Here is a 21,385-nt window from a genome sequence, read left to right as displayed (position 1 = left end):
AATCTTGGTTCCAGTTAACTTGCTCGAGAGAGAGATGGGGGTTGAAGGGGAGTGGCTCCCATGGACTTGCATGCTAATACAGTTGAACTCTGCTACAATGAACTCTGCTTCAACAAAAGTTCCGCTTCAGCTAAAAATTTCTGATTCGCCATCAGGTAGCCGTGGAATTCAATGCAACAAATTCCTCACCACGCGAACCATTTGTCTGGCTTTTTTTTCACTTCAACGAGATTTCCGCTCAGTGGGGCTGGTTTTGAACATTTATTTTATGATAAAATAAGCGTAACGCCAGCCATCTGTAGATTTTTATGCATTCAGGGTGCCTAGTTTCACCGAAAACATGTGCCATGCACCACAACAAACTCATGGAAAAGTCATAGATGAACAACATTGTTTGCTGGTGACAACGATGGGGCTGGCTGTTTTTACACACGCGGCACAGGCCTGGTGACAACGATGGGGCTGGCTGTTTTTACACACGCGGCACAGGCCTGGTAGGCCAAACCAGAGCTACAGCCAATCCGTATCCCGTAGAAATCACGTGAATGTAGCCCAAATGTGCACTGCTGGCACTGCGCCGTCATGTACGCATTGTGAGCAGCTGTTATTATAGTGATCCTTCTACCAATCGTCAAAGTTTAAAGAAAAAAATTACTCCCACCTCCCCTCGCGGGAACCCCTGTGTAGATGCGACGCATAGGGGGTTCCGTTGTTGTTTCCGTTAGGTTGATTCTCCCATCGTGTGAAACGTGCCGTGAACCCCCTGCCGCGGCTATGACGCAACACAATCCACTTTAATCCAATCCAAGTCAAGCCAATCCAATCCAATCCAATGACCCTTGTGAGAGGGTGTTCGCTATCGGAGAGGAAAGGGGGTGAGCAGCGGAGAGCGCAGCTCGCGCGGCGAGGCGAATGGGGGAGGGGTGTGGACGGACAACAACAACGCCATATAGAGGGACAAGGCGAGTGAATGAGATGCGTTCACATTTAAAAATAATGTATTCGTGTGTAGTCTTGGACTCGCAACGTCCTATCTTAATCATGAGCGCGGCTTGCCTGCCAAGGTCAGATGCCACCATGTGTAGTCAGAGGATTAAATAATGGGCGCTGCTCTTGCCACAAGTGAGAGGGGGGCTTTCGACAGACTAGCAGCTATCTGCAAGTAATCAGCTCGGTAGATATGCCTGTTTGTACAGCAGTGTTTTCCCAACTGCATTTCTGCCCCCCCCCCCCCCCCCCCCTTCCTCCGTAATACGCTCACTACGTGCGGGTAAAAAACTGATAACCACTGGTACATTTGTTATCCAATAAACACAGTGTCACTGCGCGTCACTCCTTTTTCTAAAGATAGCAAGATCGCATTATGCGATGAATTATGTGGATGATATATGGAGCTTTTTTTCTTACCCTTCTGTAGTGTGCTGGGGCAGATTTCGCCTCAACAAATTTCCGCTTCAAGGAAATTTTTCACACGTCCCATCAGTTTCATTATACAGTGAAGCCCGCTTATATCGAACACGGATATATCAAATTATTGCCTATATCGAGCCCTTGTATAATTATGGTAAAGATTACATGCATTTAAAACTTTTTATATCAAACGCAATTCTACTCACAATGGATATATCGAACTCTCCCGTGCCGGATTTTTCGCTCTCCTTAGGCATGCGGCAGGCTTTCCCGCAATACATCGGCGTGCAGCGGTGGCTCGGGTGACACTTGCGACTGCCGTGGCAGAGTGGACCAGCTCCATGCATGCATGCCGGTGGAGCCGAAAGCGCCGTATTGGGTGCTGCATGTTGCGGTGTCACCGAACTTCAAGTCCGGGCCACTCACTGCCCGCACTTGCTTGGTTCGCTGTTATTCGCTTGTATCCATGCTTGTCTCCGCTCTGTCGAAGACGCCGAGGACTCCGTACCGCTTCCGAGCACGAGCGAAGCCGTCGCTGCCGTGGCCCTGCTATGGCGATACTGCAGTGCCATTGAGGGCAGCAGTCTTGTGCTTGTCGACTGTTTAAGATACCGTGGAGCAAGCAGTCACCAGCAACGCGCTGCGCTGCAAGAAGCAGACTACACTCACGCACTTATTTCGTCCGAATAAATGATTGTTTTCTTTCCGAGAAAGTGTCGTATCAATAGTGAACTGCAGGGTGGTAAGAGCTCAGCGTTAGCTCGTAACTCTGTCGGCAAGATTGCTCTCATATAAGTTTTTTTTTTTTGCTTCATTTTCTATATCGAATTTTCGCTTTATCGAACTATTTTACAATCCTCTCGCTGTTCGATATAAGCGGGCTTTACTGTAGCAGGATTTCACAGACTAGAGGGCCCTGTATAAGTTGTTTTACCCGAAGAATAGTGAAGCTCCAGAAAGATTAATTTGTCAGGGATTATTGAGAAGCTTTGCGCCAGATGAACGAGAAAAAAAAGGCGTCCCTATTTTTCGTTGATGTTGGCTCCAGGAACGAGAAGAAGCCGTGTGGCTAGCCAATCCAACAATCCAAGTAGGAAGGTTGGTAACGTTGCTGGCTGCTCTGTTGTCGCCCACAATGGCGCACAGTAGCAGCGACAGACTTCGCTGTAGTACAGTCGAATCCCGCTACAACGAAATTGACGGGACGCGCGGAAAATTTCGTTGAAGCGAAAATTCGTTGAGGCGAAATCCGCCCCAACACACCACGGAAAGGCCCGAAGAATAGCCCGGTATGTTTCCGCATCATTAGCAGCAAAAAAAAAAAAAACAATGTTTAGAAAAAGGGGTGATGCGCAATAACGTCATGTTTATTCGGATAACAAACATACCAATGGTTATCTGTGTTCACTGCACGCAAAGAAGCGTTACGGAGGGGGGTGAAGAAATGCAGGCGCAAAACGTATTGTTGCGCAACAAGGCATGCCCACCGAGCTGATTACTTGCAGATAGCTGCTAGGCCGTCGGAAGCCCCCCTCCCGCTTGTGGCAGGAGCAGTGCCGTTATCTTATCCTCTGACAGGGCACCGCAGCTACTGACCTTGGCAGGCAAGACGCGCGCGCTTGCATTAAACATGACCGCGCGCTCGCGACTAAGATAGGATGACTTGGCTTCAGGACCAAACACGCAAACATGATTTTTGCTCTTGGCTATGAAGAATGGTAGAAGGAAAACGGCAAGGACAGCTGCTCACGAGTCACAACGCATACATGACGGCGCCGCGCCAGCAGCGGAGCACATTCGTGCGATTTCAATTGGATACAGATTGGCTGTAGCTCCGGCTTGGCGAACCGGGCCTGTGCCTCATGTAAAGACGGCCAGCCACATCGTTATCACCATCAAACAATGGCGTCCGCCTATGAGTTTTTTTTGTTGTTTTGGGTGGCGGTGTGGGCGCACCGCGCACGTTTTCGGTGAAACTAAGCGTCCTGAATGTTTAAAAAGTAACAGATAGCTGGCGCTATGCTTATTTTATTGTAAAATAATTGTTCAAACCCAGCCCAATTCATCGAAAATTTCGTTGAAGCGAAAGCAAGCCAGCAAATGGTTCGTTGTGGCGAGGACTTTGTTGCATTGACTTCTATGGCTAGCTGACGGGGAATTGGAAATATTTCGTTGAAGCGGAAATTTCGTTGAAGCGGACTTCATTGTAGCGGGATTAGACTGTAGTACGTATTAGTGTGAAGCTCTATGGTCACATGGGGAAAAGCCACCCCCTCACCTTGTGTGTCACGGATTCGCTGGTGAAAAGTCTATGGGAGTGGAACTGGAATGTGTCTCGTTTGTTCCTGAAGTGGTACTGTAAATGGAGGGATGGGGTGACGTCGGGCCATTTGGGCGATGCGGTTGTGGTGCGTTTTCTCGGTGTATGGCATGCTGCTTGTTTGCTGTAGTTGGTGGAGGTCTGTAGTTGGTGGAGGTTTTGTTAGAGGGAATCAGCTCTGTGCTTTCCCTCTGGATGTCCCTTCCTGCTTACATGTTTCAAGTTTACAGCACTTTATGGGCTTGCCTTGTCGTCGTAGCTCACTAACGGTCGATTTCAAGTGACTGCAGGAATCAGGCAGCGTAGCGAGATAGCGGACCCAAGTAGAGTGTTCTGTACCATCGTTCGGGAATCACGCTGAGGCTTCCAAAACCATGCCGTTTAAACAGTCATAACCATTCGAACATCGTAACCGCTGGCGCTTACATCTCCCATACACAATACATCTCCCCGTTGTTTAGCGCTAAGAAAACTGCAGGTACATTTGGGGCAAAATCTGGGTATATAACCGGGTGCCTTCGCATTACTTTAGTCAGAAACACTCGTTTGGTTGGTTTTTACACTAGTAAGCAAAAAAAGTGGCCGCGCAAGAAAAAAATGGCGCGTTTGAAATGACGCAAAACAGCCCCAGAAGCACAAAAAGAACAAACTCCCGCTGGCGCAGTTCCTGGCAGCGGGCACGCGAGCACTGCGGAGGTGGGAAACTTGAATTGCATTGGATGGCAGCAGTGAGCGGATAACGGCGCTGCAGCCCATTATGGCGAATCACTGCTCTGCACTTGCGACAGCTTTCACGTTGAGTGGAACGGCTTTTTCACATGGACTCCAGAGTGACTCTTTTTGGAGGGAAAATGTTCGGGGTTGTCAGGAGGATGTTGGGCAGAGCAGAGTTTAGGATGCATGCTCAGCCTTGCGTCATTGCTTAGAACCAGTGTTTATTAGGCTGCCTGGTGATGGGAGATCAGAGATCTTGAATGGCAGCGCAGTTGGCACAGACACGAGGGAAAGAAGACGGCAGGACATCCTGTCGTCTTCTTTTCCTTCGTGTCTGTGTTTACTACGCTGCTGTTCAAGATGCTCGACTGATACTGTCGCTACTGTCATCACCAGCAAGTGAGGGAAGATGACGAGAACGCTCAAACAAGCGCCCGTCCTCTCGTACTCTGGGCTGCAGCTTTGAGTTTAGACCTAATAAACCTTCTTTGTAGCCGTCACCATTGGAAGTGCCAAGTGTCATTCGTGACAATACCAACTTGGCCAAATGTCGATCCTTCTTAGTGGAGATGGCATTTTTTGAGGGTGTTACAGGCTTTCACAGTTTTTATGAACGCTGTCGGATGCGCACAGTGAAACCCAGTTATATCGAGCTCACAAAAACGGAAACACCTATCAGTTTGATGTAGAGCATAGTTCAGTATAACCAGAGTCCTTCAATGCCTTTCTGGTCGTGAAACTTCGCCGTCACGCTATGGGAGAGCTTCGTACGCTGCCGCGCCGCGGCGCTAGTGTTGATCGGAGGGCAACCGGGGGCGTGGTCAGAGAGCGTTTGGCAGGGAACGGACCACGGAGTAAGATAAAACAGACGCTCGCCGCCTTATTAGCAGTGCGCTTTCGCTCTACGTGTTGTAGGCTGCTCAAATCGACTTATCATTTTGTGAGTGGCGAAAAAATTTGGTGCGAACGGGCATGCTGCTACTGCGTTCCTGACTGCCGGTCTGGCTACAGAGCAGCGGTGGCCGCCCGATGCCCTCGGATCTGCGGTGGCGCCACTCGCGATCGCCTTTGCCCCCGTACGAAACTTGGGCGGGAGTTTCATGACCAGGGAAGTATTGAAGGACTCTGGTATAACCTTATCTGATAATACAATATACCAGCGGGCCAGGATTATTTTTTGCGCAGGGGGTGTTGACGGCTCACCCTACGTGGCCTGGTGGTGCATTCATGATAGATTGCGCCCTTGAGTGGTGGCCGGGCTAAACCGCTTTTAGGGAGTGCTGGCAGAAGTTCTCCTCTGCAATGAGGGAAAGCCAGCTTCGTGGGTCAGTTCTGCATCACTGGTTAGATATATCGGGAGTTGCTGGTGTTTTTATTTGCTGTAAGCCTAACTTTTGGTATGCACTGTCACTGTAAACATACTGTGTTGAGATATACAGTGGAATCTCGGTCATACGAATCTCAAGGGGCGGCAAAAATATTCGTATCACCCGAAAATTCGTATCATCAGAAAACGAGAAAAAATGGAATAGTGCCGCGCATGTGACAGGCGGCGGCAACATGGCGTCGGCTGTTGCCGTGAAGAGGTGCAAGTAGCTTCAGGGACCGCTTGTAACCTTTTGTTAAAACGCAGCTCCAGGTGTAAACTAAATTGCTCATGCGGGGAAGAGCTCATAAAGTGGGAGAAAACTGCGCTATAAAATATCCGCGCCAAATATGCGCCGCGGAGGTGGCCCAGCCAGCTGCTGCCAGCGCTTCGAAATTGCCGCCATGAGGCACACGTCTCCCCATTGGCGCAAGTCATGAGTCTCCTCCTACTGCCGTTCGCGGCAACCAAGGCTGAACACGGCCGGGCTAGGGCGGCGACGCGCGCTGTGTCGATACCAACGTGCGCACGCGGCCGCTCTAGCCCGGCCGTGGGCAGAGGTACCACCCCAGCAGAGGCTGGCGCCGGGGTGCCGGCCCGAATCGTCAACGCGGGAGTCAAAAGAACGTGTGCTCACCTTCGACGCGACGTGCGCACGCGAACCGCATGCGATTCGTGCGCGTCGGCGTTGCGCGCGCATTATTTTCATGCCTGCGTTGACGATTTCGCCCCCGCGATAGATGCTAGTCGCTCGGAAAATGACGCCCGACGCGCGCGGCAGTGGGAGGAGCCTGCCGACTTGCGCCAATGGCGAGGTGCGCTGTTCATGGCGGCAGCAGCGGCAGTTTGAAAACGCTCCGGACAGCCCGGTGGCCCGACGGAGATGTTTAGGCCTAACACCCCAGCAGATATTGAATGGGCGCTTTCACTACCGGCGGGATGATGTTTTATAGTACCGTTTTCACCTACATTATAAGCTCCTTTACCAATCAAGCAACTTCGTGCGTGCCTTGAGCGATATTTTAGAGAGCGCTTAGGAGTGGTCGCTCGAGCTCCCGACACCACTTCGCGGCCGAAGCCGCCGCCATGTTGCCGCCTCCGGCCGCGGCGGCGGCGGTGCGTGCAGGTGGTTACGCGGCAGGGTCAGCGCGCTTGTGGCGTGCGCGGTGCGTTTTCGCGAGCAGAAAACGCTGTATGCGGTTCACGCTCCATGCTTTTGTGCCCGCGCGCAACCAAGGCCGCACGGCCACACCAACATTCCCGCCTCCCGTCCACGCCGCAGTCGTCTGCTCGGACTCCCGTGTTCGTATCACCCGCACCAGGTGATAAATGCGTACGGATCATCCGAATTTTTTTACATTGCATACAATGCATTTTGGCCGGGGAATTTTAAAAATTCGTATTACAACGAAATTCGTATCAACCGAATTCGTATCACCGAGATTCCACTGTAGTTCCGTATAAAGGATATTTTGATGCAAACGGGCTTGATACAGCAAGGTCTGGCTGTCCTGTGTATTTTTGCCACTTAACTTGAAAGACGCTCCTCTGTCAGGCTGTTCACCTTTCGTATTTGTGCATTTCAAAAGAAAAAAATATTTTGAGAGGACCTGCATACGTAAAACGGACAACACTTGCTCGCAGTGCAGGGTAGGGACCCAAGCGGGAAGTTAATCACGTACACTGTTCAGTGCTGCTTCTGAGCAGTCACTTGACTCCACAGTACATGTCATAGTGCCACTTGGGTAGCTAGAGAGCGTGCGTCCCCCTTAATTGCACTCTTCTCCTCACATTCCTTCCTTGACTGAGTGACTGTGCCCTCTCGTCTGAGTCTGTGAATACTGATCACTGATGAAGCTCTGTCGTGTCTGTCACTCCCTTCTGTGCCTTGTTTCTTGTGCGCTGGTCACTAATCACGAGTGTGTTGTTGTTCTTCGGTCGAGCAGCAGGTGCAGCTGGTGGAGCGTCTGAGCCAAGAGCTGATGCTGGCGCCCCCGTGCCTGCCCCGATTCTTCTTCCAGGCCCTGCAGGCCACCACCATCAAGGTATATATATATATAGCAGGGGTGTGCAGATACTCGAATATTCTAATACAAATCAAATAGTACCTCTGCAAATAATTTGATTCATGAATCAAATATCTACTATTCGACTTTTCGAATTTCGAATAGTTGCGTGGAGTTTTTGAATGTTTTTGGTTTTGCGAAAGCGAGAGAGGCGTTGGCCCACACTAATGCACTGCTTCTACACCGTCTGCTCGGCAAGTCTCATCCAAATTGCCCTTTCGACGGGCGCACTTTGCGGAAACCGTAAATTTTACACCGCTGCGGGGAGCAATCTGCAGTTGCGTCGATGAGATCTTTCTTTTGTGCCGTCGCTGTCGACTCTGGCTGCCATTTTGAATTCTGCAACTGGATGTTTATATGGTGGGGCAGCTTCCGGTAGAGACCACCACCATTTTGACAGCGGTTGTGGCTGTTTTTAATGCGGTTGGTGTATGGTTTCTGTGTGTCTACTTGTTTTTGGCTCCGGATTCCTGGAGTACCACTGATTCAAGTTGGACAGTGCGTTCTCCAGGTTGAAAAACAACGTCATGTCTTCCGAACATGCAAAGTAGATTTCTGCTTTTGCGCAGAAACCTACGAAAAATCGAGGCCTGTAAAAAAATAGATTGATATTCGATTCGACGTTCGGCTTTCTTTCTGCAATCCGTTTGGGTAGCCAGCTTGGCGGCGTAAGCGAGCGTGTGCATAAGCGTGTGCGCACATTGTGCTTTCGGTATACTGCGCCCGCGCTGTGTTAATCACACTACTCATGTCAGTGGTGCTGCGCAGTTTTTAGCTCCAGAAGAGTTTACAGATCAGTGCATGCCGTCGAAACTGCAGTGCTGACAAAATTGACTTCACTTCTGAACGATACAGAGCTGGGCGTTATAGTCCGCGGTTGGCCGGAGTTCTCCAGCCAAATCGTTTGCTTGTGTTTACAAACAGATGAAGCGTGGGGAAGGGAGACGCCAATGTGCGTGCATGTTCGCTGATTGTAGTTCAGCGCACTCAACCGGTGGAGCTCACACGAATGAATTAACTGTATCAAACGCGTATTTGTCTCACCGAAACTGAAACCGAAACCAGTTTGTCTGGAGCTACTTTGGCGCAGTAACGCAGAGTAGTTAGCTCCCCCGTAGTTTTCGGTCCATTCCCACAGAAAGTTGTCTCCCAGTATAAGTAAGCTGCATTTCAGCGAGTATGCTGTTGTGTACCACAGAGAAGTGCTCCAGCATCACTTAGCAAGGCTAGCCAAAGAGCTCAACAAGAATTGCCTGTGGCTGCATCAATTGTAATTATTATTCACAAAAGATTAGTTAAGACGTATAGTATCAATATTGTGAGATTAATGCCAACAAAAGACTTCATCATCAGGCATTTGTAAATTTTTCACGTAGTGTGAGCGAAAGAAACTAAAAAAAAAGGAAAAGTCATTGCCCCCATTGTCGCAGGGTCCACAAGAAGCCATGTTGTTAAACAAGTCAAGTAAAAGAGGAATGTTGCTATGGTTGGTGCCCATGACGGCATGCAATCGCAGCATCATATACAATCTAGCTGCTTTATGATGAACACATCGGGAAATGGAAATTAGTTCATTATATCCGTTTTTCGCTATATCTGGACGTAAAGTCTATGTACACAAATGGTAGCGGTAAACAAATATTTGTTCGTTATAACCGGGGCTTCATTAAAACTGGTTTCTCTGTAAGTGGTCTATACTGTAGTATACATTAGCATCAAGCTGTGCTTCAAGCTCTGAACTAGTCCCAAGACCACGTGTGCAGTGCTCCCTACAGACCAAGTGTGACTTCAGCGCGTTTGGACCCTCTCGAGCCGGCTGTGATGACCCCTTTCTCTCTCTCTCTCCCTCCCCTTGTGGTGCGTCCCTTGCAGCTGGCGGTGTCGCCGCAGCAGAAGAGCACGGGCGAGCCCCTGTTCCTGGCGCAGCAGGCCCAGCTGGCGCTGCGGGTGGAAGGCGTGGTGCAGCACCGGTGCGGGGGAGGGCGGCCCCCGTACCGCTCGGTGCACAAGGTCCTCGTCACCCTCAGCACCACCCCGCCGACGGCCGCCAACAGCGCCGGCCGGCCGCAGGACGCCAAGGTGAGTGGGGAGCCGCCTCATCTCCCATTTCGTGACCCTTGCATTAAGAGGCTGTGCAAAACAAGTGGCGCCCAGTCACTGTCTGACGAAAGGCGAAATCACTCGAGTCTACAGGAACTGGTTATGTTGACCTGAGAGTAATTGCTACCATATTTTCATGATTGTAACGCCCCCGATTGTAACGTGCAGGAAAGGTTAATTTAAAAATTTCGAAAAAAAAAAAAGAGGTTTCTCTTTGATTGGATTGAATTGTATTTTTGGACGTGTTCCTGTACATGGAAATCCGGCTGGCCAGTTTGAAGCCGATTTCGGCTTTGAGCCCGATTGTAACACGCACACCAATTTGAAGGTTACTTTCAGCAAAAAAAGGTGTGCTTTGGAATCGTGAAAATATGGTAATATTGAAGCCTTGTGATAACGAAGCCCTCAGGACTGCCTTGTTGTACCAAAGCCCTCAGGACTCAGGACAGGAAGGTGGCTTTGTTGTAAGCAATGCTTTGTTAAAAGTGCAGATAATTGGCTCTCTGTGCACTCCAGTAGGGCTCCATGAAACGCTTTAAGTCAAGCGAGATTTTGAATAAAGCGATTTCATCGTAACAAAGTTTTAAGATATAAAGCATGGTGTTAAAGATTCTACAGCCTGTAGCCAGCCAAGCAGATGTCTTCATTTGTAGCTCTGGTGTCACAGTGCATCCCGCTTGCTTTGATGGGCTTGTAGATCTATGTGCAGAGTAGAAAGAAAAAGTTGGGACTTTTTCGTGAATTGCCAGCAACAGCCATGTACATCAGAAATACAGGCAGCACAGCCACCTGTGGCAACACGAAAGAACTTCATAAAAGATAACTTCGAAAACACTTTTTTTTTTTTGAAGGAGCTTCTCTTTGTGTTGACTTTTTGTGGCATGAAGTGGTTATTTTTTCGTAAATTTTAAGTCACAGGAAACATGTCACACCTTGACGTACAATGGTTTCCTTCTGCTGACGCACTTCCGGCAGCTTGGGTATGGCTTTCAATACAGACAATTTTCACTTGTTTCCACTATGAATGGCGTTGAAAGTCATTTCGGTGGACACTGTGTTACTTGTTCACCAGAGCAATTGAACAAGCCTTCCAACTTAAATGTAACCAAAATAGCGGCCAGGCTTCGCAAAATTTGTAGGGAGGAAAGAAGGAATGAAAGAGGCCAAAAGCCGGTTCACGAGCATTGCTAACATTTACGAGAGCATTCCTGAAATTTCGGGTGAAATTATTCTCGTTCAAGAATTTGTAAGGATATATAGAACATGATAAGTGATAGAGCACGTATCACTCGGCAGGACATGACAGAAAAGGTGACAAGTGTGTTCATGACACAGGCACACCCGCTCTAGTGCTCATGTGCCTCTTGGAGTGCTCAGTTATGAGTCCTGCACTCACTGTGGACTCCTGAAGAACCAATGCAGCATTTGATTTTCACTCGAAGACTAGGCATCAACACTTCCCATGGGGTAATAACAGCTCTGAGTCCAAGACTGTAAAATGGACGTGCTCGCTGTCTTGCAAGAATCGTCATTGGGATCATTTCACTCCTGTTGTTGGTCATTGGTTGATTTATTGATTGATTGATGACAAGGCGTCATGAATGGAGCCAGGCGAGCATGTCACCCTCAAAAATGAGACCGGCACTTTGGTAACCTACAGCTTTGAGAAAGTGGGGTGTAGGTTAGGGTACCACCAATGGCTGAATGAGAGGTCTCTCTGTGGACTTGGCGCAGAGTTCCTCCTCCTCGTGTGGGGGCGCCAGCGGCGGCGGGGAGTCGCTGCAGCTGAGCGAGGCGGTGCAGCCGCACAAGGACTACTTCCAGGCGCAGTTCCTGCTGGCCCTGACGGGCCAGGGGCTGCACACGGTCACCGTCGACACGGCCGTCCTCGACGCCCAGCACAACCTCTGGAAGACCGGCCCACAGGTGCGTGGTCGAGGGAGAGAGAGAGAGGCCAAATACACCAGCCAAGGGCCTCTATTAAAAAGCGGTCCCAACCACTTTTTAATAAACGCCCCTTGTTGGCGCATTTGCTTCTTCCTCATGTTTAACCCTACGAGACAGTCGAAGATGTTCACAATGAAGGCTCTCTCTTGCTATATAATAATTATTATTATTATATAGCAAGAGAGTGAATTGTTATTATATAGCAAAAGATTATCATATAACACTGTTGTAATTGGCAGGCAGCATGGGAGAGCTCACGAAGCAGTCTGATTGGACGTCTAAGGGAACGAGAATTGGAACAACACAGTGCCCACCACCGCAGACTGAGCCCTTGTAGCAGACATGTTGACCAAACACAAGCCACAGTTTTCCAAAAAAGTAAAAACGTTATTAGTATTGTAAATATAATGCAATGTAAAAAGTAAATAAAGGCATCTTCAAAACTACCCTATTTACTCGCATAATCCTCGCACTTTTTTTTCGGAAAAGTCAATGCAAAGTTAGGGGTGCGAGAATTATGCGGGAAAAAAAAAATCTGGTGCACAGTGTTGCCAATTTGCCTTATGCCAATCCCGCTAAATGTAGCGGTCGTTTTTTGTATAGGTAAGCTCAGTGTTGCCAACAGCAGCTATTTCTTTTTATTTTATTCGTAAACAGTCTCCCGTCGATTAGCGATCATGAAATTGCCGCCTTTGCTTTCTGGCGCGCGCCTTATCTCGTCGTCGTATGTGCGTGCCCTACTCCAGTAACGCACGTGGAAGTCGGTGGCGCCGAAGCGCCTGCCTGCGGCACGGTTGCCGTGTTCGATCGCGTACTCTATCGCTTTCAATTTGAAAGCGGCAGTGTAGCTGGCGTTCCTCCCCATGGCGAAGCGGCACGAAGCACAAAACAATTAGATCAAAAAGTTCTCAAAACGGCAGCGAGCTATCCACCACTGACGCGAGTGACTCACTGACTGCTGCCGCTCAACGGCGGGACCACGACGGCGACACGACAACACGACAGTGGGCTGCGCGAACACCGTCTAGTTGTGCGCACGCGAAACATGCGCGAAACCGGCTCAAGGACAGTGTGAGTAGCGTGTTAGGGCGCCCGTTAGGGAGTAGCCATGCAGGTCGTTAGGGCGCCTGGATGGCCTTGGATACACAGCGCTCTCCGCCGAACGGAGAGGCGGCGGGGGAGGGCGCGCGCGTTGGAGAGCGCGTGCACCATGCGGGTTTCGCGAGCAGGCAACTTTCGCCGCTGCAAATTTGGGGGTGCGAGGATTATGCGAGGAACCAAAAAATCCAAGTTTTGGTGGCTAACATTAGGGGTGCGAGGATTACGCGAGTGCGAGGATTACGCGAGTAAATACGGTAGTAGACGTTATAAGCTGCTCAAGTTGAAGAAGAACTTAGTTTGTTGGAGCAGTAATGCGCAAAAAGGTAGCCCTGGCGTCGTTTCCCAGTTTAGACGGGAAGGTAGCCCGCATCGTTGTTGACCTCGATGCTGTCTCCGCGAAGCACTCTGCGTTCTTGGCTTCTGTTCGAATTGGAATGGGGTTTAATGTGGCTGATTGTTTGCAAAGACTGCTACGAAGCAGTCTGAAGGGGGAATTAAAACACGCCCAGTCTAAGTGAACACATGTTCACTTATGCTTGCACGGTTTTTTCTTTGTGACTTGCGGCAGGAGCCGCAAGCACTTGAGTACTGCTTCCACTTTCTGTTGGCAGATGGCAGGCCGGTCTGCTACATCCTTGCTTGCTCCCAGTGCAGGGGGGGGGGGCAATCGCAGACCTGTTTTTGGTACATAAGGCCTATGGGGAGTCTTGCAACTGGTGATATTGACTAACCTTGGTGAATACACCCCACGTTGACTGTGAAAAATGCTTCACCAAAGCGAGGGCTCAAAAGCACTCGTCAGCAAGGGCAAAGTGTCTACGCTAATTTTCGGCAGGGTGCGTTTTGTAAAGGAGCTAACAGAAGTGGCACACTGGTAGAAGAACCTGGTCTGTTTCTTCTGTTTTGTGGGGGGTTTCTTTCAAGCGCCGTGCAGATATGTCCGCCTTTTCTGTTGGAGACGACACTCAAAGTGCTCTAGAGGAGCACAGGCTATGGTGGCTGCCGCCACAGTGTCAAAGATGCCTCGAGCGGGCTTGTCCTGGGTACGAAAAATGAACAGCAATTCTTGCTTCGGGCTGCCTATGTCTGTACGCTAGGCTTTTTGGCTTGGCAGCTATTTCTTTTTGCACTTGACTCTCATTAATACCAATCCCTTTGGATATCGCAAAGCACTTCGAATTAACCAAATTTCCAATTAAACAAAAAGCACAAGGACAGCATTGTTACCAGTCCGCAGTACGTCTTCCTTGATATCGTTCAGAATGTTGACTTTTGTTGCTAAGTTGAGCTTACGGCATGGGTTGCCATGATAGTTGAGGCTTATCTCTGAAATTAAAGCCTGAAGCGTCCACCACACAATCTGCTGAAACAGCTCTGTGTGCAACAAAGAAGGTTGAGGACCCAAAAGAGAGATGCGTGTGCTGGCTTGTGCTTTATCAACTGGGCGCTGACTCAGCTGCGATGGTGCTGACATCAGTATAAACATGGCGCTATTTTCGTGCTTGAAAATTTTGAATTACCTTGAAAACTCAATTTAATGAAGTTGAGTGGAGTTGCGATTTATTTCGTTAAACCGAGAACTTTGGTAAATTGAGTTAGGCATTTCTTGGTCACTTCATTCATTACATTCGATTATATACTGCAGCAGCACCTAGCAAGCTTACGCGACATCATATTTGCGAATCTTAAATGCTTCGAAAATAAAATTGTGGCCCGCACATATGAAAAGAGACCACAGAAATTGTTAACTGAACACAAACAGAACCCGCTGCGGTGGCTCAGTGGCTAAGGCGTTGTGCTGCTGTGCCTAAGGAGGGGGGGTTTGATTCCCGGCCGTGGTGGTGGCCGCTTTTCTGTCGGAGGCGAAAAGCAAAAAACGCCTGTATATATGTGTGCAACAGCTGGTTTAAGGCATGCCTATCAAGGAGTGGGTACACCAAAATTTACTCACGTGATGTTTACAGATTGTTTTGGCCTGGATTGAGCTGAATTTTGGTTGGAGTTTTGTGTCCATGGCGATGCTGGTGGACGCTTTGAAGCCGACTTTGGTTTTGCGCCCAATTATAACACGCACTCAAATTTGAAGGCTAGTTTTAGTGAAAAAATGTGTGCGTTAGAAGCGTGCAGATACAGTGTTCGTATTACGGGAAACTGCGGCTAGTGTTTCATAACACGTCTGCTGCAATGTTTTTATCTCTGGTGGTGGCTGCTGAGTCATTGAAAATCTCATTGCTCTAGATGTCTTCCATTGTCTTTTGTTGTGTGTCACTTTTACTTCCACTAACAGGTTTTAGTATTTACGGTCTCATCAACCATTAAATAACTTCTTCTCTGGTGCTTTTTGCCGTTGTTGGCCTTGCGCCATTAAACAACAACCATCATCATCATCATCAGCTCTAGATGTCTAATCTGACTGCTTCCCAAGCTGTCTCCATGCAAGCCTATGCTGCCATGTCTTGGCTTCGGTCATTGCCCCCACTTTGTCCTGCTTGACCCAGTCGACTGTTCACCTTTTGTGCAGGTGTCCCTGACGGTCAAGTGCCACGACGAGGCGAAGCCCTCGATGGCCCCCGGGCCCTCCGGCCTACCCCTCAAGCCCCAGCTGGCCCCCGCTCCCCCTCCGCCACCCCCTCCTCCCCCTCCCCCTCAGGCCCAGGCCTTCCCGACACCACCGCGCGTGCCCTGAACGCCCTCATCGTCCCGTGATTGATTGTGCCTCACACCATAAAGATCAACCCATCTCTCTAAAACCGTGGGTCCTGTGTTGTTACTGCGACATTCCACACGGCCTGTGCAAACCTTGGAGTTTCATACTAATATATACGAGGCAAACATGGCGCTGCGATTGCGCACCGCTGTGGGCGGTGCCATTTCAGCTAGTGATGTCCTTCGCCTACTTGGCTTGGCTAGCCAGGAGGCTCCTTTTTTTGTCTCGAAGCCGGAAGCAACAAAAAAGGGTAACATCGTTTTCTTGTTCGTGTAGCATGAAGCTTCAAAATAAGCAAATTTTTTGGACCTTCGAGTGTATGATAACAAAAAAAAATTTCAATAATATTTTACCCTAATAATGTTGCTTTTTGGCAGCTAGAGCCAACTTTTCAGCCTGTTCGTGAGCCATGCCAAGCACAAGTGGAACGTGCGGTAGCATTTCGGCTGGCGTACCCGCAAATTTTCCCGCCATTTTTTCGCGGGGCTACCATGGTTGCCAGACCAGGACTGCCCTCTGTTGATTAGCTCGCATCATCCGTAAAGGCCGCGGATCTTTCAGCCCGCTCTCATTACAAACCCCTGCTCGCTCGCGCCTTGGGCTCTGGCTCGAGCCTGTTTTTTTTTTTCGCTTCGTCCCCACAGGAGGTACTACAAACGTATGGGGCCCGTAAAGGCAGTCCGTAAAGGGGAGGGCAGTCCTGGTCTGGGAACCATGGGGACGAAGCGAAAAAAACCCGGGCTCGAGCCCGCGGCGCGAGCGCGCCGGGGTTTGTATACCCAGAGTGGGCTGACAGATTCGCGGCCTTTACGGATGATGCGAGCTAATCAACAGAGGGCAGTCCTGGTCTGGCAACCATGGTAGCCCCGCGAAAAAATGGCGGGAAAATTTGCGGGTACGCCAGCCGAAATGCTACCGAATGTGCCTGCCCGGTACATGGCACAACGCTCGCTGAAGCACGGCTCCCCTAGACAGTGGTGCCAGGTTTCCTTCTAGTATATATTAGTATGAAACTCTATGGTGCAAACTTCTAATGTGAAAGCATTGAACAGGCCATTGAGCAAAAAAGCCAGCAGGGTGGATTCTAAGCCATTTAAAGCGTTCCATAGCATGATGTGTTCCTTAGTACGTGCCTAAACTTGGCAGTGGTGAAAACTGATTATCTACACCCATACACAGTCGATAAAGGAAGTGTAGGAAGGGAGCCTAACGAGAGAACAAAAAATCTCGCACCCATTCGTCTAGTGGCGACTTTTGTTGGATGCGAAGCTTTCTCGTGATGGATTCTTTGGTTGGCCAGTCCCACACTGCATGTGCTACTCTGGAGGTACACACCACTTTTCTTGAATACCCACAGCAACTCTGAGGTGTGCATTCCGTAGGTAGGGTTGCCACCTTTCCCCTCCCAAAAAAATCGGCTTTTGGGGGGTAGGGGGGGAGGGGGTGTATAGAATATTTAATTTGTGTTGAAAAAAAGACGGCATGTTTTTGACATGCAGTGCCATTTATTGCAGCGTTTTCTTAGAGAGAAATCAACATAACCTTTCTACTGAAACTGATTGAGAGCTTGGTTATTGCTCTCTATGTGCTTCACTGAAAATTAACTGCAACTGCTAACCAAGGTGGCAGCATTTCGTTGTTTTGTTCCTATCTTAGGTCCCCCTCCATCTCAGGCAGCGCACTCGCGTGCGTATTTTCTCTGCTCGCGTGTCTTTTCCCCGCTTGTCGACACATATTTATCGTCTTAGTTGTTGAATTGGCGCTTATAAAAAGCTAAAACAGACAATCACGGCATGAGGGCCAAAAAACCGGCCAATGATGGCCGGTTTTGAGTACGGACCGGCAACTGGCCCGCTGTTTGAAAAACCGGTCTTGCCGGTGCAAAACCGCGAAGGTGGCAACCCTATCCGTAGGCCTAGCGTTTAGGTTTGGGATGTACAGCGCGAATAAGTACCTGCTGCTTGGCGTTCGCTTCAGCCATGTTGAAATGGAGCAATCGGATAGACGCCGACTTAACGCAGGGAGCCCGAGTTGGATGCCGGCAATGAGAAGCATTTTTTTACTTTCCCTTCACCTACTGTCACTCATCATTATCATCAGAAAAAGTTGTCTTTCCTGCAGTGTACAACAGCATCGGTTAGGAGACTAAAGCTTTGCTTTAAAACAGGCAGCACAATCGACCATTTTTGTCAACTCTACCATTATACATTGTGAGATTCGAGGGAGTTCACGGCTACACCCACCAAAATTTCCCAAGAATTTGCGGCGTCCCAGAAGGATGCCACGACGGGTTCGACTGGGTGACAAAGCGGCGACGGGCTCCAAAGGGCCGGGACAAGCGAGGAGGTTTACTGGCCGAGTGGTACAGTGCACAGTGATCGCCGCAATAGGGCCAAGAACTACACTATATCGACACATGCCTCCTGGCCAGGCCAAAACGGGCAGCGGTGTCCAAGGCTACATGTTGGTCGCAAGCGAGGTAGGCCTAATACGCCTACCTGCGTGTCTGAGTGGAGTCAAAGGCCCCGTCTAATTGGGCAGCCGGTGACGGGGTCGCGCTCCCTCATGATGCCTACTCTCCGTCCTCCATCTCCTCCTGCGAAGTGCGCACACCGGGCGTAAGGGGGCACATGGGGCTTCGATTAAAAACTGTTTTTACAGTCATGACAATAAAAATTGGGGACGTAGTTTTTCATTATGACTGTATGCATAAAATTTGTCTTCGTGCAAGACGACTACATTGAAATTTGTTCGAATTTTTATATTTGATTTTTTGACAGCCTTTGTAAAAAAAACTGCTGGAGTGATGCAGCTGAACTAGGTACCAGTGAACTGTGCACGAACCAAGGAGCGCAGTAAGACTAACAGTGTCATTCTATCTGGTCTCTAGCAGAAATTAGACCACTTGAGGTTTGGGCTTGGAAAGCAAAACTGGTCTTTCTGGTTCCCACCTTCCAAGCCCAAACCTCAAGCTGTCGTAACTTCTGCTACAGACCAGATAGAATGGCACTGTTAGTCTTACTGTGCTCCTTGGTTCGTGCACAGTTCACTGGTACCTTGTTCAGCTGCATCCCTCCAGCAGATTTTTTTTTTACAAAGGCTGTCAAAAAATAAATTATAAAAATCCGAATAAATTTCGATGTATTCATCTTGCACGAAGACAAATTTTATGCATACAGTCATAATGAAAAACTACATTTGTCCACAATTTTTATCGTCATGACTGTAAAAATAACCATTTTTGGTTTAGGACCGGTCGGCCCCCTTCAAAGTCATCGGAGAGAGAAATAACATTATTGGGAGAGGCTGGTGATCCTAGGCGTCGGCCAAGAGCCCTTGGGCTCTAGCAGCGTCTTCGGCAAGCTGGACGGCCCAATTTGATCCGCTGGGTCGTAGCTGAGCAACACGGTCTCCCATTGCTCCACCCGAATGGTTCTGCGCGCGGGTGTAGCCGCCTGCGGGCAGGCCCATAGCATATGTGCTAGATCTGCCCTTTCTTTACATTTGTGGCATTTGTCCGAATGTTGTCCTGGATAGCAGTAGTATACATAACCGGGTTTGGATATGAATTCGTTTGAAGTAGCCGCCATACGACGGATTGCCTCTTGTTGAGTGATGGGTGAGCAGGGGGGGGGGGGGGGGGCGAAAAAATTAAAGCCGTTCCACTCAATGTGAAAGCTGTCGGAAGTGCAGAGCAGTGATCCGCCATAATGGGCTGTACCGCCGTTATCCGCTTACTGCTGCCACGCCATGCAATTCAAATTTCCCGCCTTCGCAGTGCTCGCGCGCCCCTGCCTGAAACTGCGCCAGTGGGAGTTGTGTTCTCTTTGTGCTTTCCTCCCCAATGTGCCGGCGTTGCACTGCCACATTTTGCGTTTACTCGCGTAAAAACCAACCCAACGGGCGTCGTAACGCGGGCGCTGCCGGTTAATTGCGTATATTTTTCCTTTAAATGTACCTATAGTTTTCTTTGCGCCTAACAACGAAAAGATGCATGACAAGCGCCAGTGTTTCACGAGTTTCGAACGCTTATGGCTACAAAAAAAAAAAAAAATTGGCCGCGTATCTGCTCCTTTCGTTGTAAATGTCGTCAAAAGACGATAGTCTTTGCAGACGTCTGCCAAGGAAATGCCCCCCTTTGCTTTCCCGCTCACCTCTCATGCTGTTCCTGTACCGTCGCGCTCATCCCAAGGTAAACACACTAAACGTTTGCGTAAGGCGATTTCAATTTACCGCGTCCAGTGCTACAGGCCGGGTTCCTCGATGCCAGCACTGCAGTACGGCGGAGACGTGCGTGAATGGAGGCGCCCGACTACAAGGTTTATAGAACCGCGTGGCCGTGCTGCACGTGCATTCCAAGCAGAACGTGGAAACTAGCTAGTGGAACCTTTCGTTGCTGTTGCCGTGTGATTTTTCATATGCCGCCAGGAGGCGGCGGTTTTCTGCAGTAGATGTAGAATATCATTTGTTATCGAAAAACGAAGCATCCATGAATTTTTTAATAAAAGGACAGTGTAAATATCCCCTTTGTACTAATTTCCTGACTTATATTTGCGTAATTTCTTGTTCTTGTTGAACAAAGTTGACAAGTATGAAGATATAAACCGGGCTTAGACGTTTTCATTTGGCTGTGAGTATATAAGACTATTGCGCAATATCAATTTTACTTTGGCCGGGTGGTGGTAGAGTCGTATCGGTCAACCAGCTTAACGAATGTTGATTACAAAATTTTCATGAAGGTCTCGGCTAGCAGATTGCAAGGAGTCATAAAAACAATTGTTGGAACTCATCAAACATGTGGAATTCAGGGACGATCTATTTTTACCAATATTCATGTCGCAAGAAGTGTATTAGAGTGTTGCGACGCACTAGGGGGCCACGTGGCGATGATTCAAATTGATTTGCAGAAGGCCTCTGACCGTGTTGCGCATAACATGCTTTTCTCGGTGTTAGAACACGTTAACGTACGATCCGTCATCCTCGAAGGTGTAAAGATGTCGTACACTCAGTGCTCAGCTAGTGTTATTGTAAACAAAAAAGTGGGAGAAAGTTTTAATATACTGTCGTCGGTGAGGCAAGGGTGCCCCTCGAGCCCCTTGTTGTTTGCGATTTATCTTGAGCCCTTTTGTTTAAAGATTCTTCAAAATGAGAATATACACGGATTCCGTTTGCACTGCAGTGAAGTTAAAATTTTTTTATATGCCGATGACATCGCTGTTTTCTGTAGTGATAAGAAAAGTGTGAGTGAGGTGGTAAATGATCTAAAGCGATTTTGCGAGTTGTCTGCCAGTGCAGTTAACTGGAACAAGTGCATAGGATTTTGGCACGGTGACTGGCAAAGTAGGCCAGCGTTTTTCGAGAACATGCCCTGGACGACAACTCCGACCAGGTACCTAGGCATCCCGCTTGAAAACTATCAGGACGCTAGCGAGTACTGGGACAGAGAAACTGATAGAGTTAGAGAGAAATTAACACAATGGGGGGGGGGGGGGGGAAGGGATCTGTCAATGTCTGCCCGTGCATTAGTATGTAATGTGTTTGCCGTTGCCAAGGTATGGTACGTCCTTCAGGCGATTTGTATGTCAAGAAGGAACATACAAAAGCTGCACAGAGTGTTCGCGGTGTTTTTGTGGGGCTCAAGTTGGGAGCGCATG

At 49.0% G+C, this 21,385-nt stretch overlaps 1 protein-coding gene across 1 annotated transcript in view; it reads left to right on the top strand.

The window, feature by feature from the left end:
* Positions 1-15,768, top strand: part of LOC144140054 (integrator complex subunit 7-like) — a 29,873-nt gene extending 14,105 nt beyond the window's left edge. The window contains exons 5-8 of the mRNA XM_077672257.1: positions 7,757-7,855; positions 9,749-9,955; positions 11,711-11,902; positions 15,546-15,768. Of these exons, the coding sequence (XP_077528383.1) occupies positions 7,757-7,855; positions 9,749-9,955; positions 11,711-11,902; positions 15,546-15,710 (663 nt within the window). The 3' untranslated portion in view covers positions 15,711-15,768. The remainder of the gene's footprint in view (positions 1-7,756; positions 7,856-9,748; positions 9,956-11,710; positions 11,903-15,545) is intronic.
* The last annotated feature ends 5,617 nt before the right edge of the window (positions 15,769-21,385 follow it).

The sequence above is a fragment of the Haemaphysalis longicornis genome, unplaced genomic scaffold (genome assembly GCF_048455015.1).
Source record: "Haemaphysalis longicornis isolate Haplotype H1 unplaced genomic scaffold, Haemaphysalis longicornis Haplotype H1 scaffold_5, whole genome shotgun sequence".
Lineage (NCBI taxonomy): Eukaryota > Metazoa > Arthropoda > Arachnida > Ixodida > Ixodidae > Haemaphysalis > Haemaphysalis longicornis.
The sequence above is the reverse complement of the archived record's forward strand: the minus strand, read 5'-3'. Positions and strand labels throughout refer to the sequence as shown.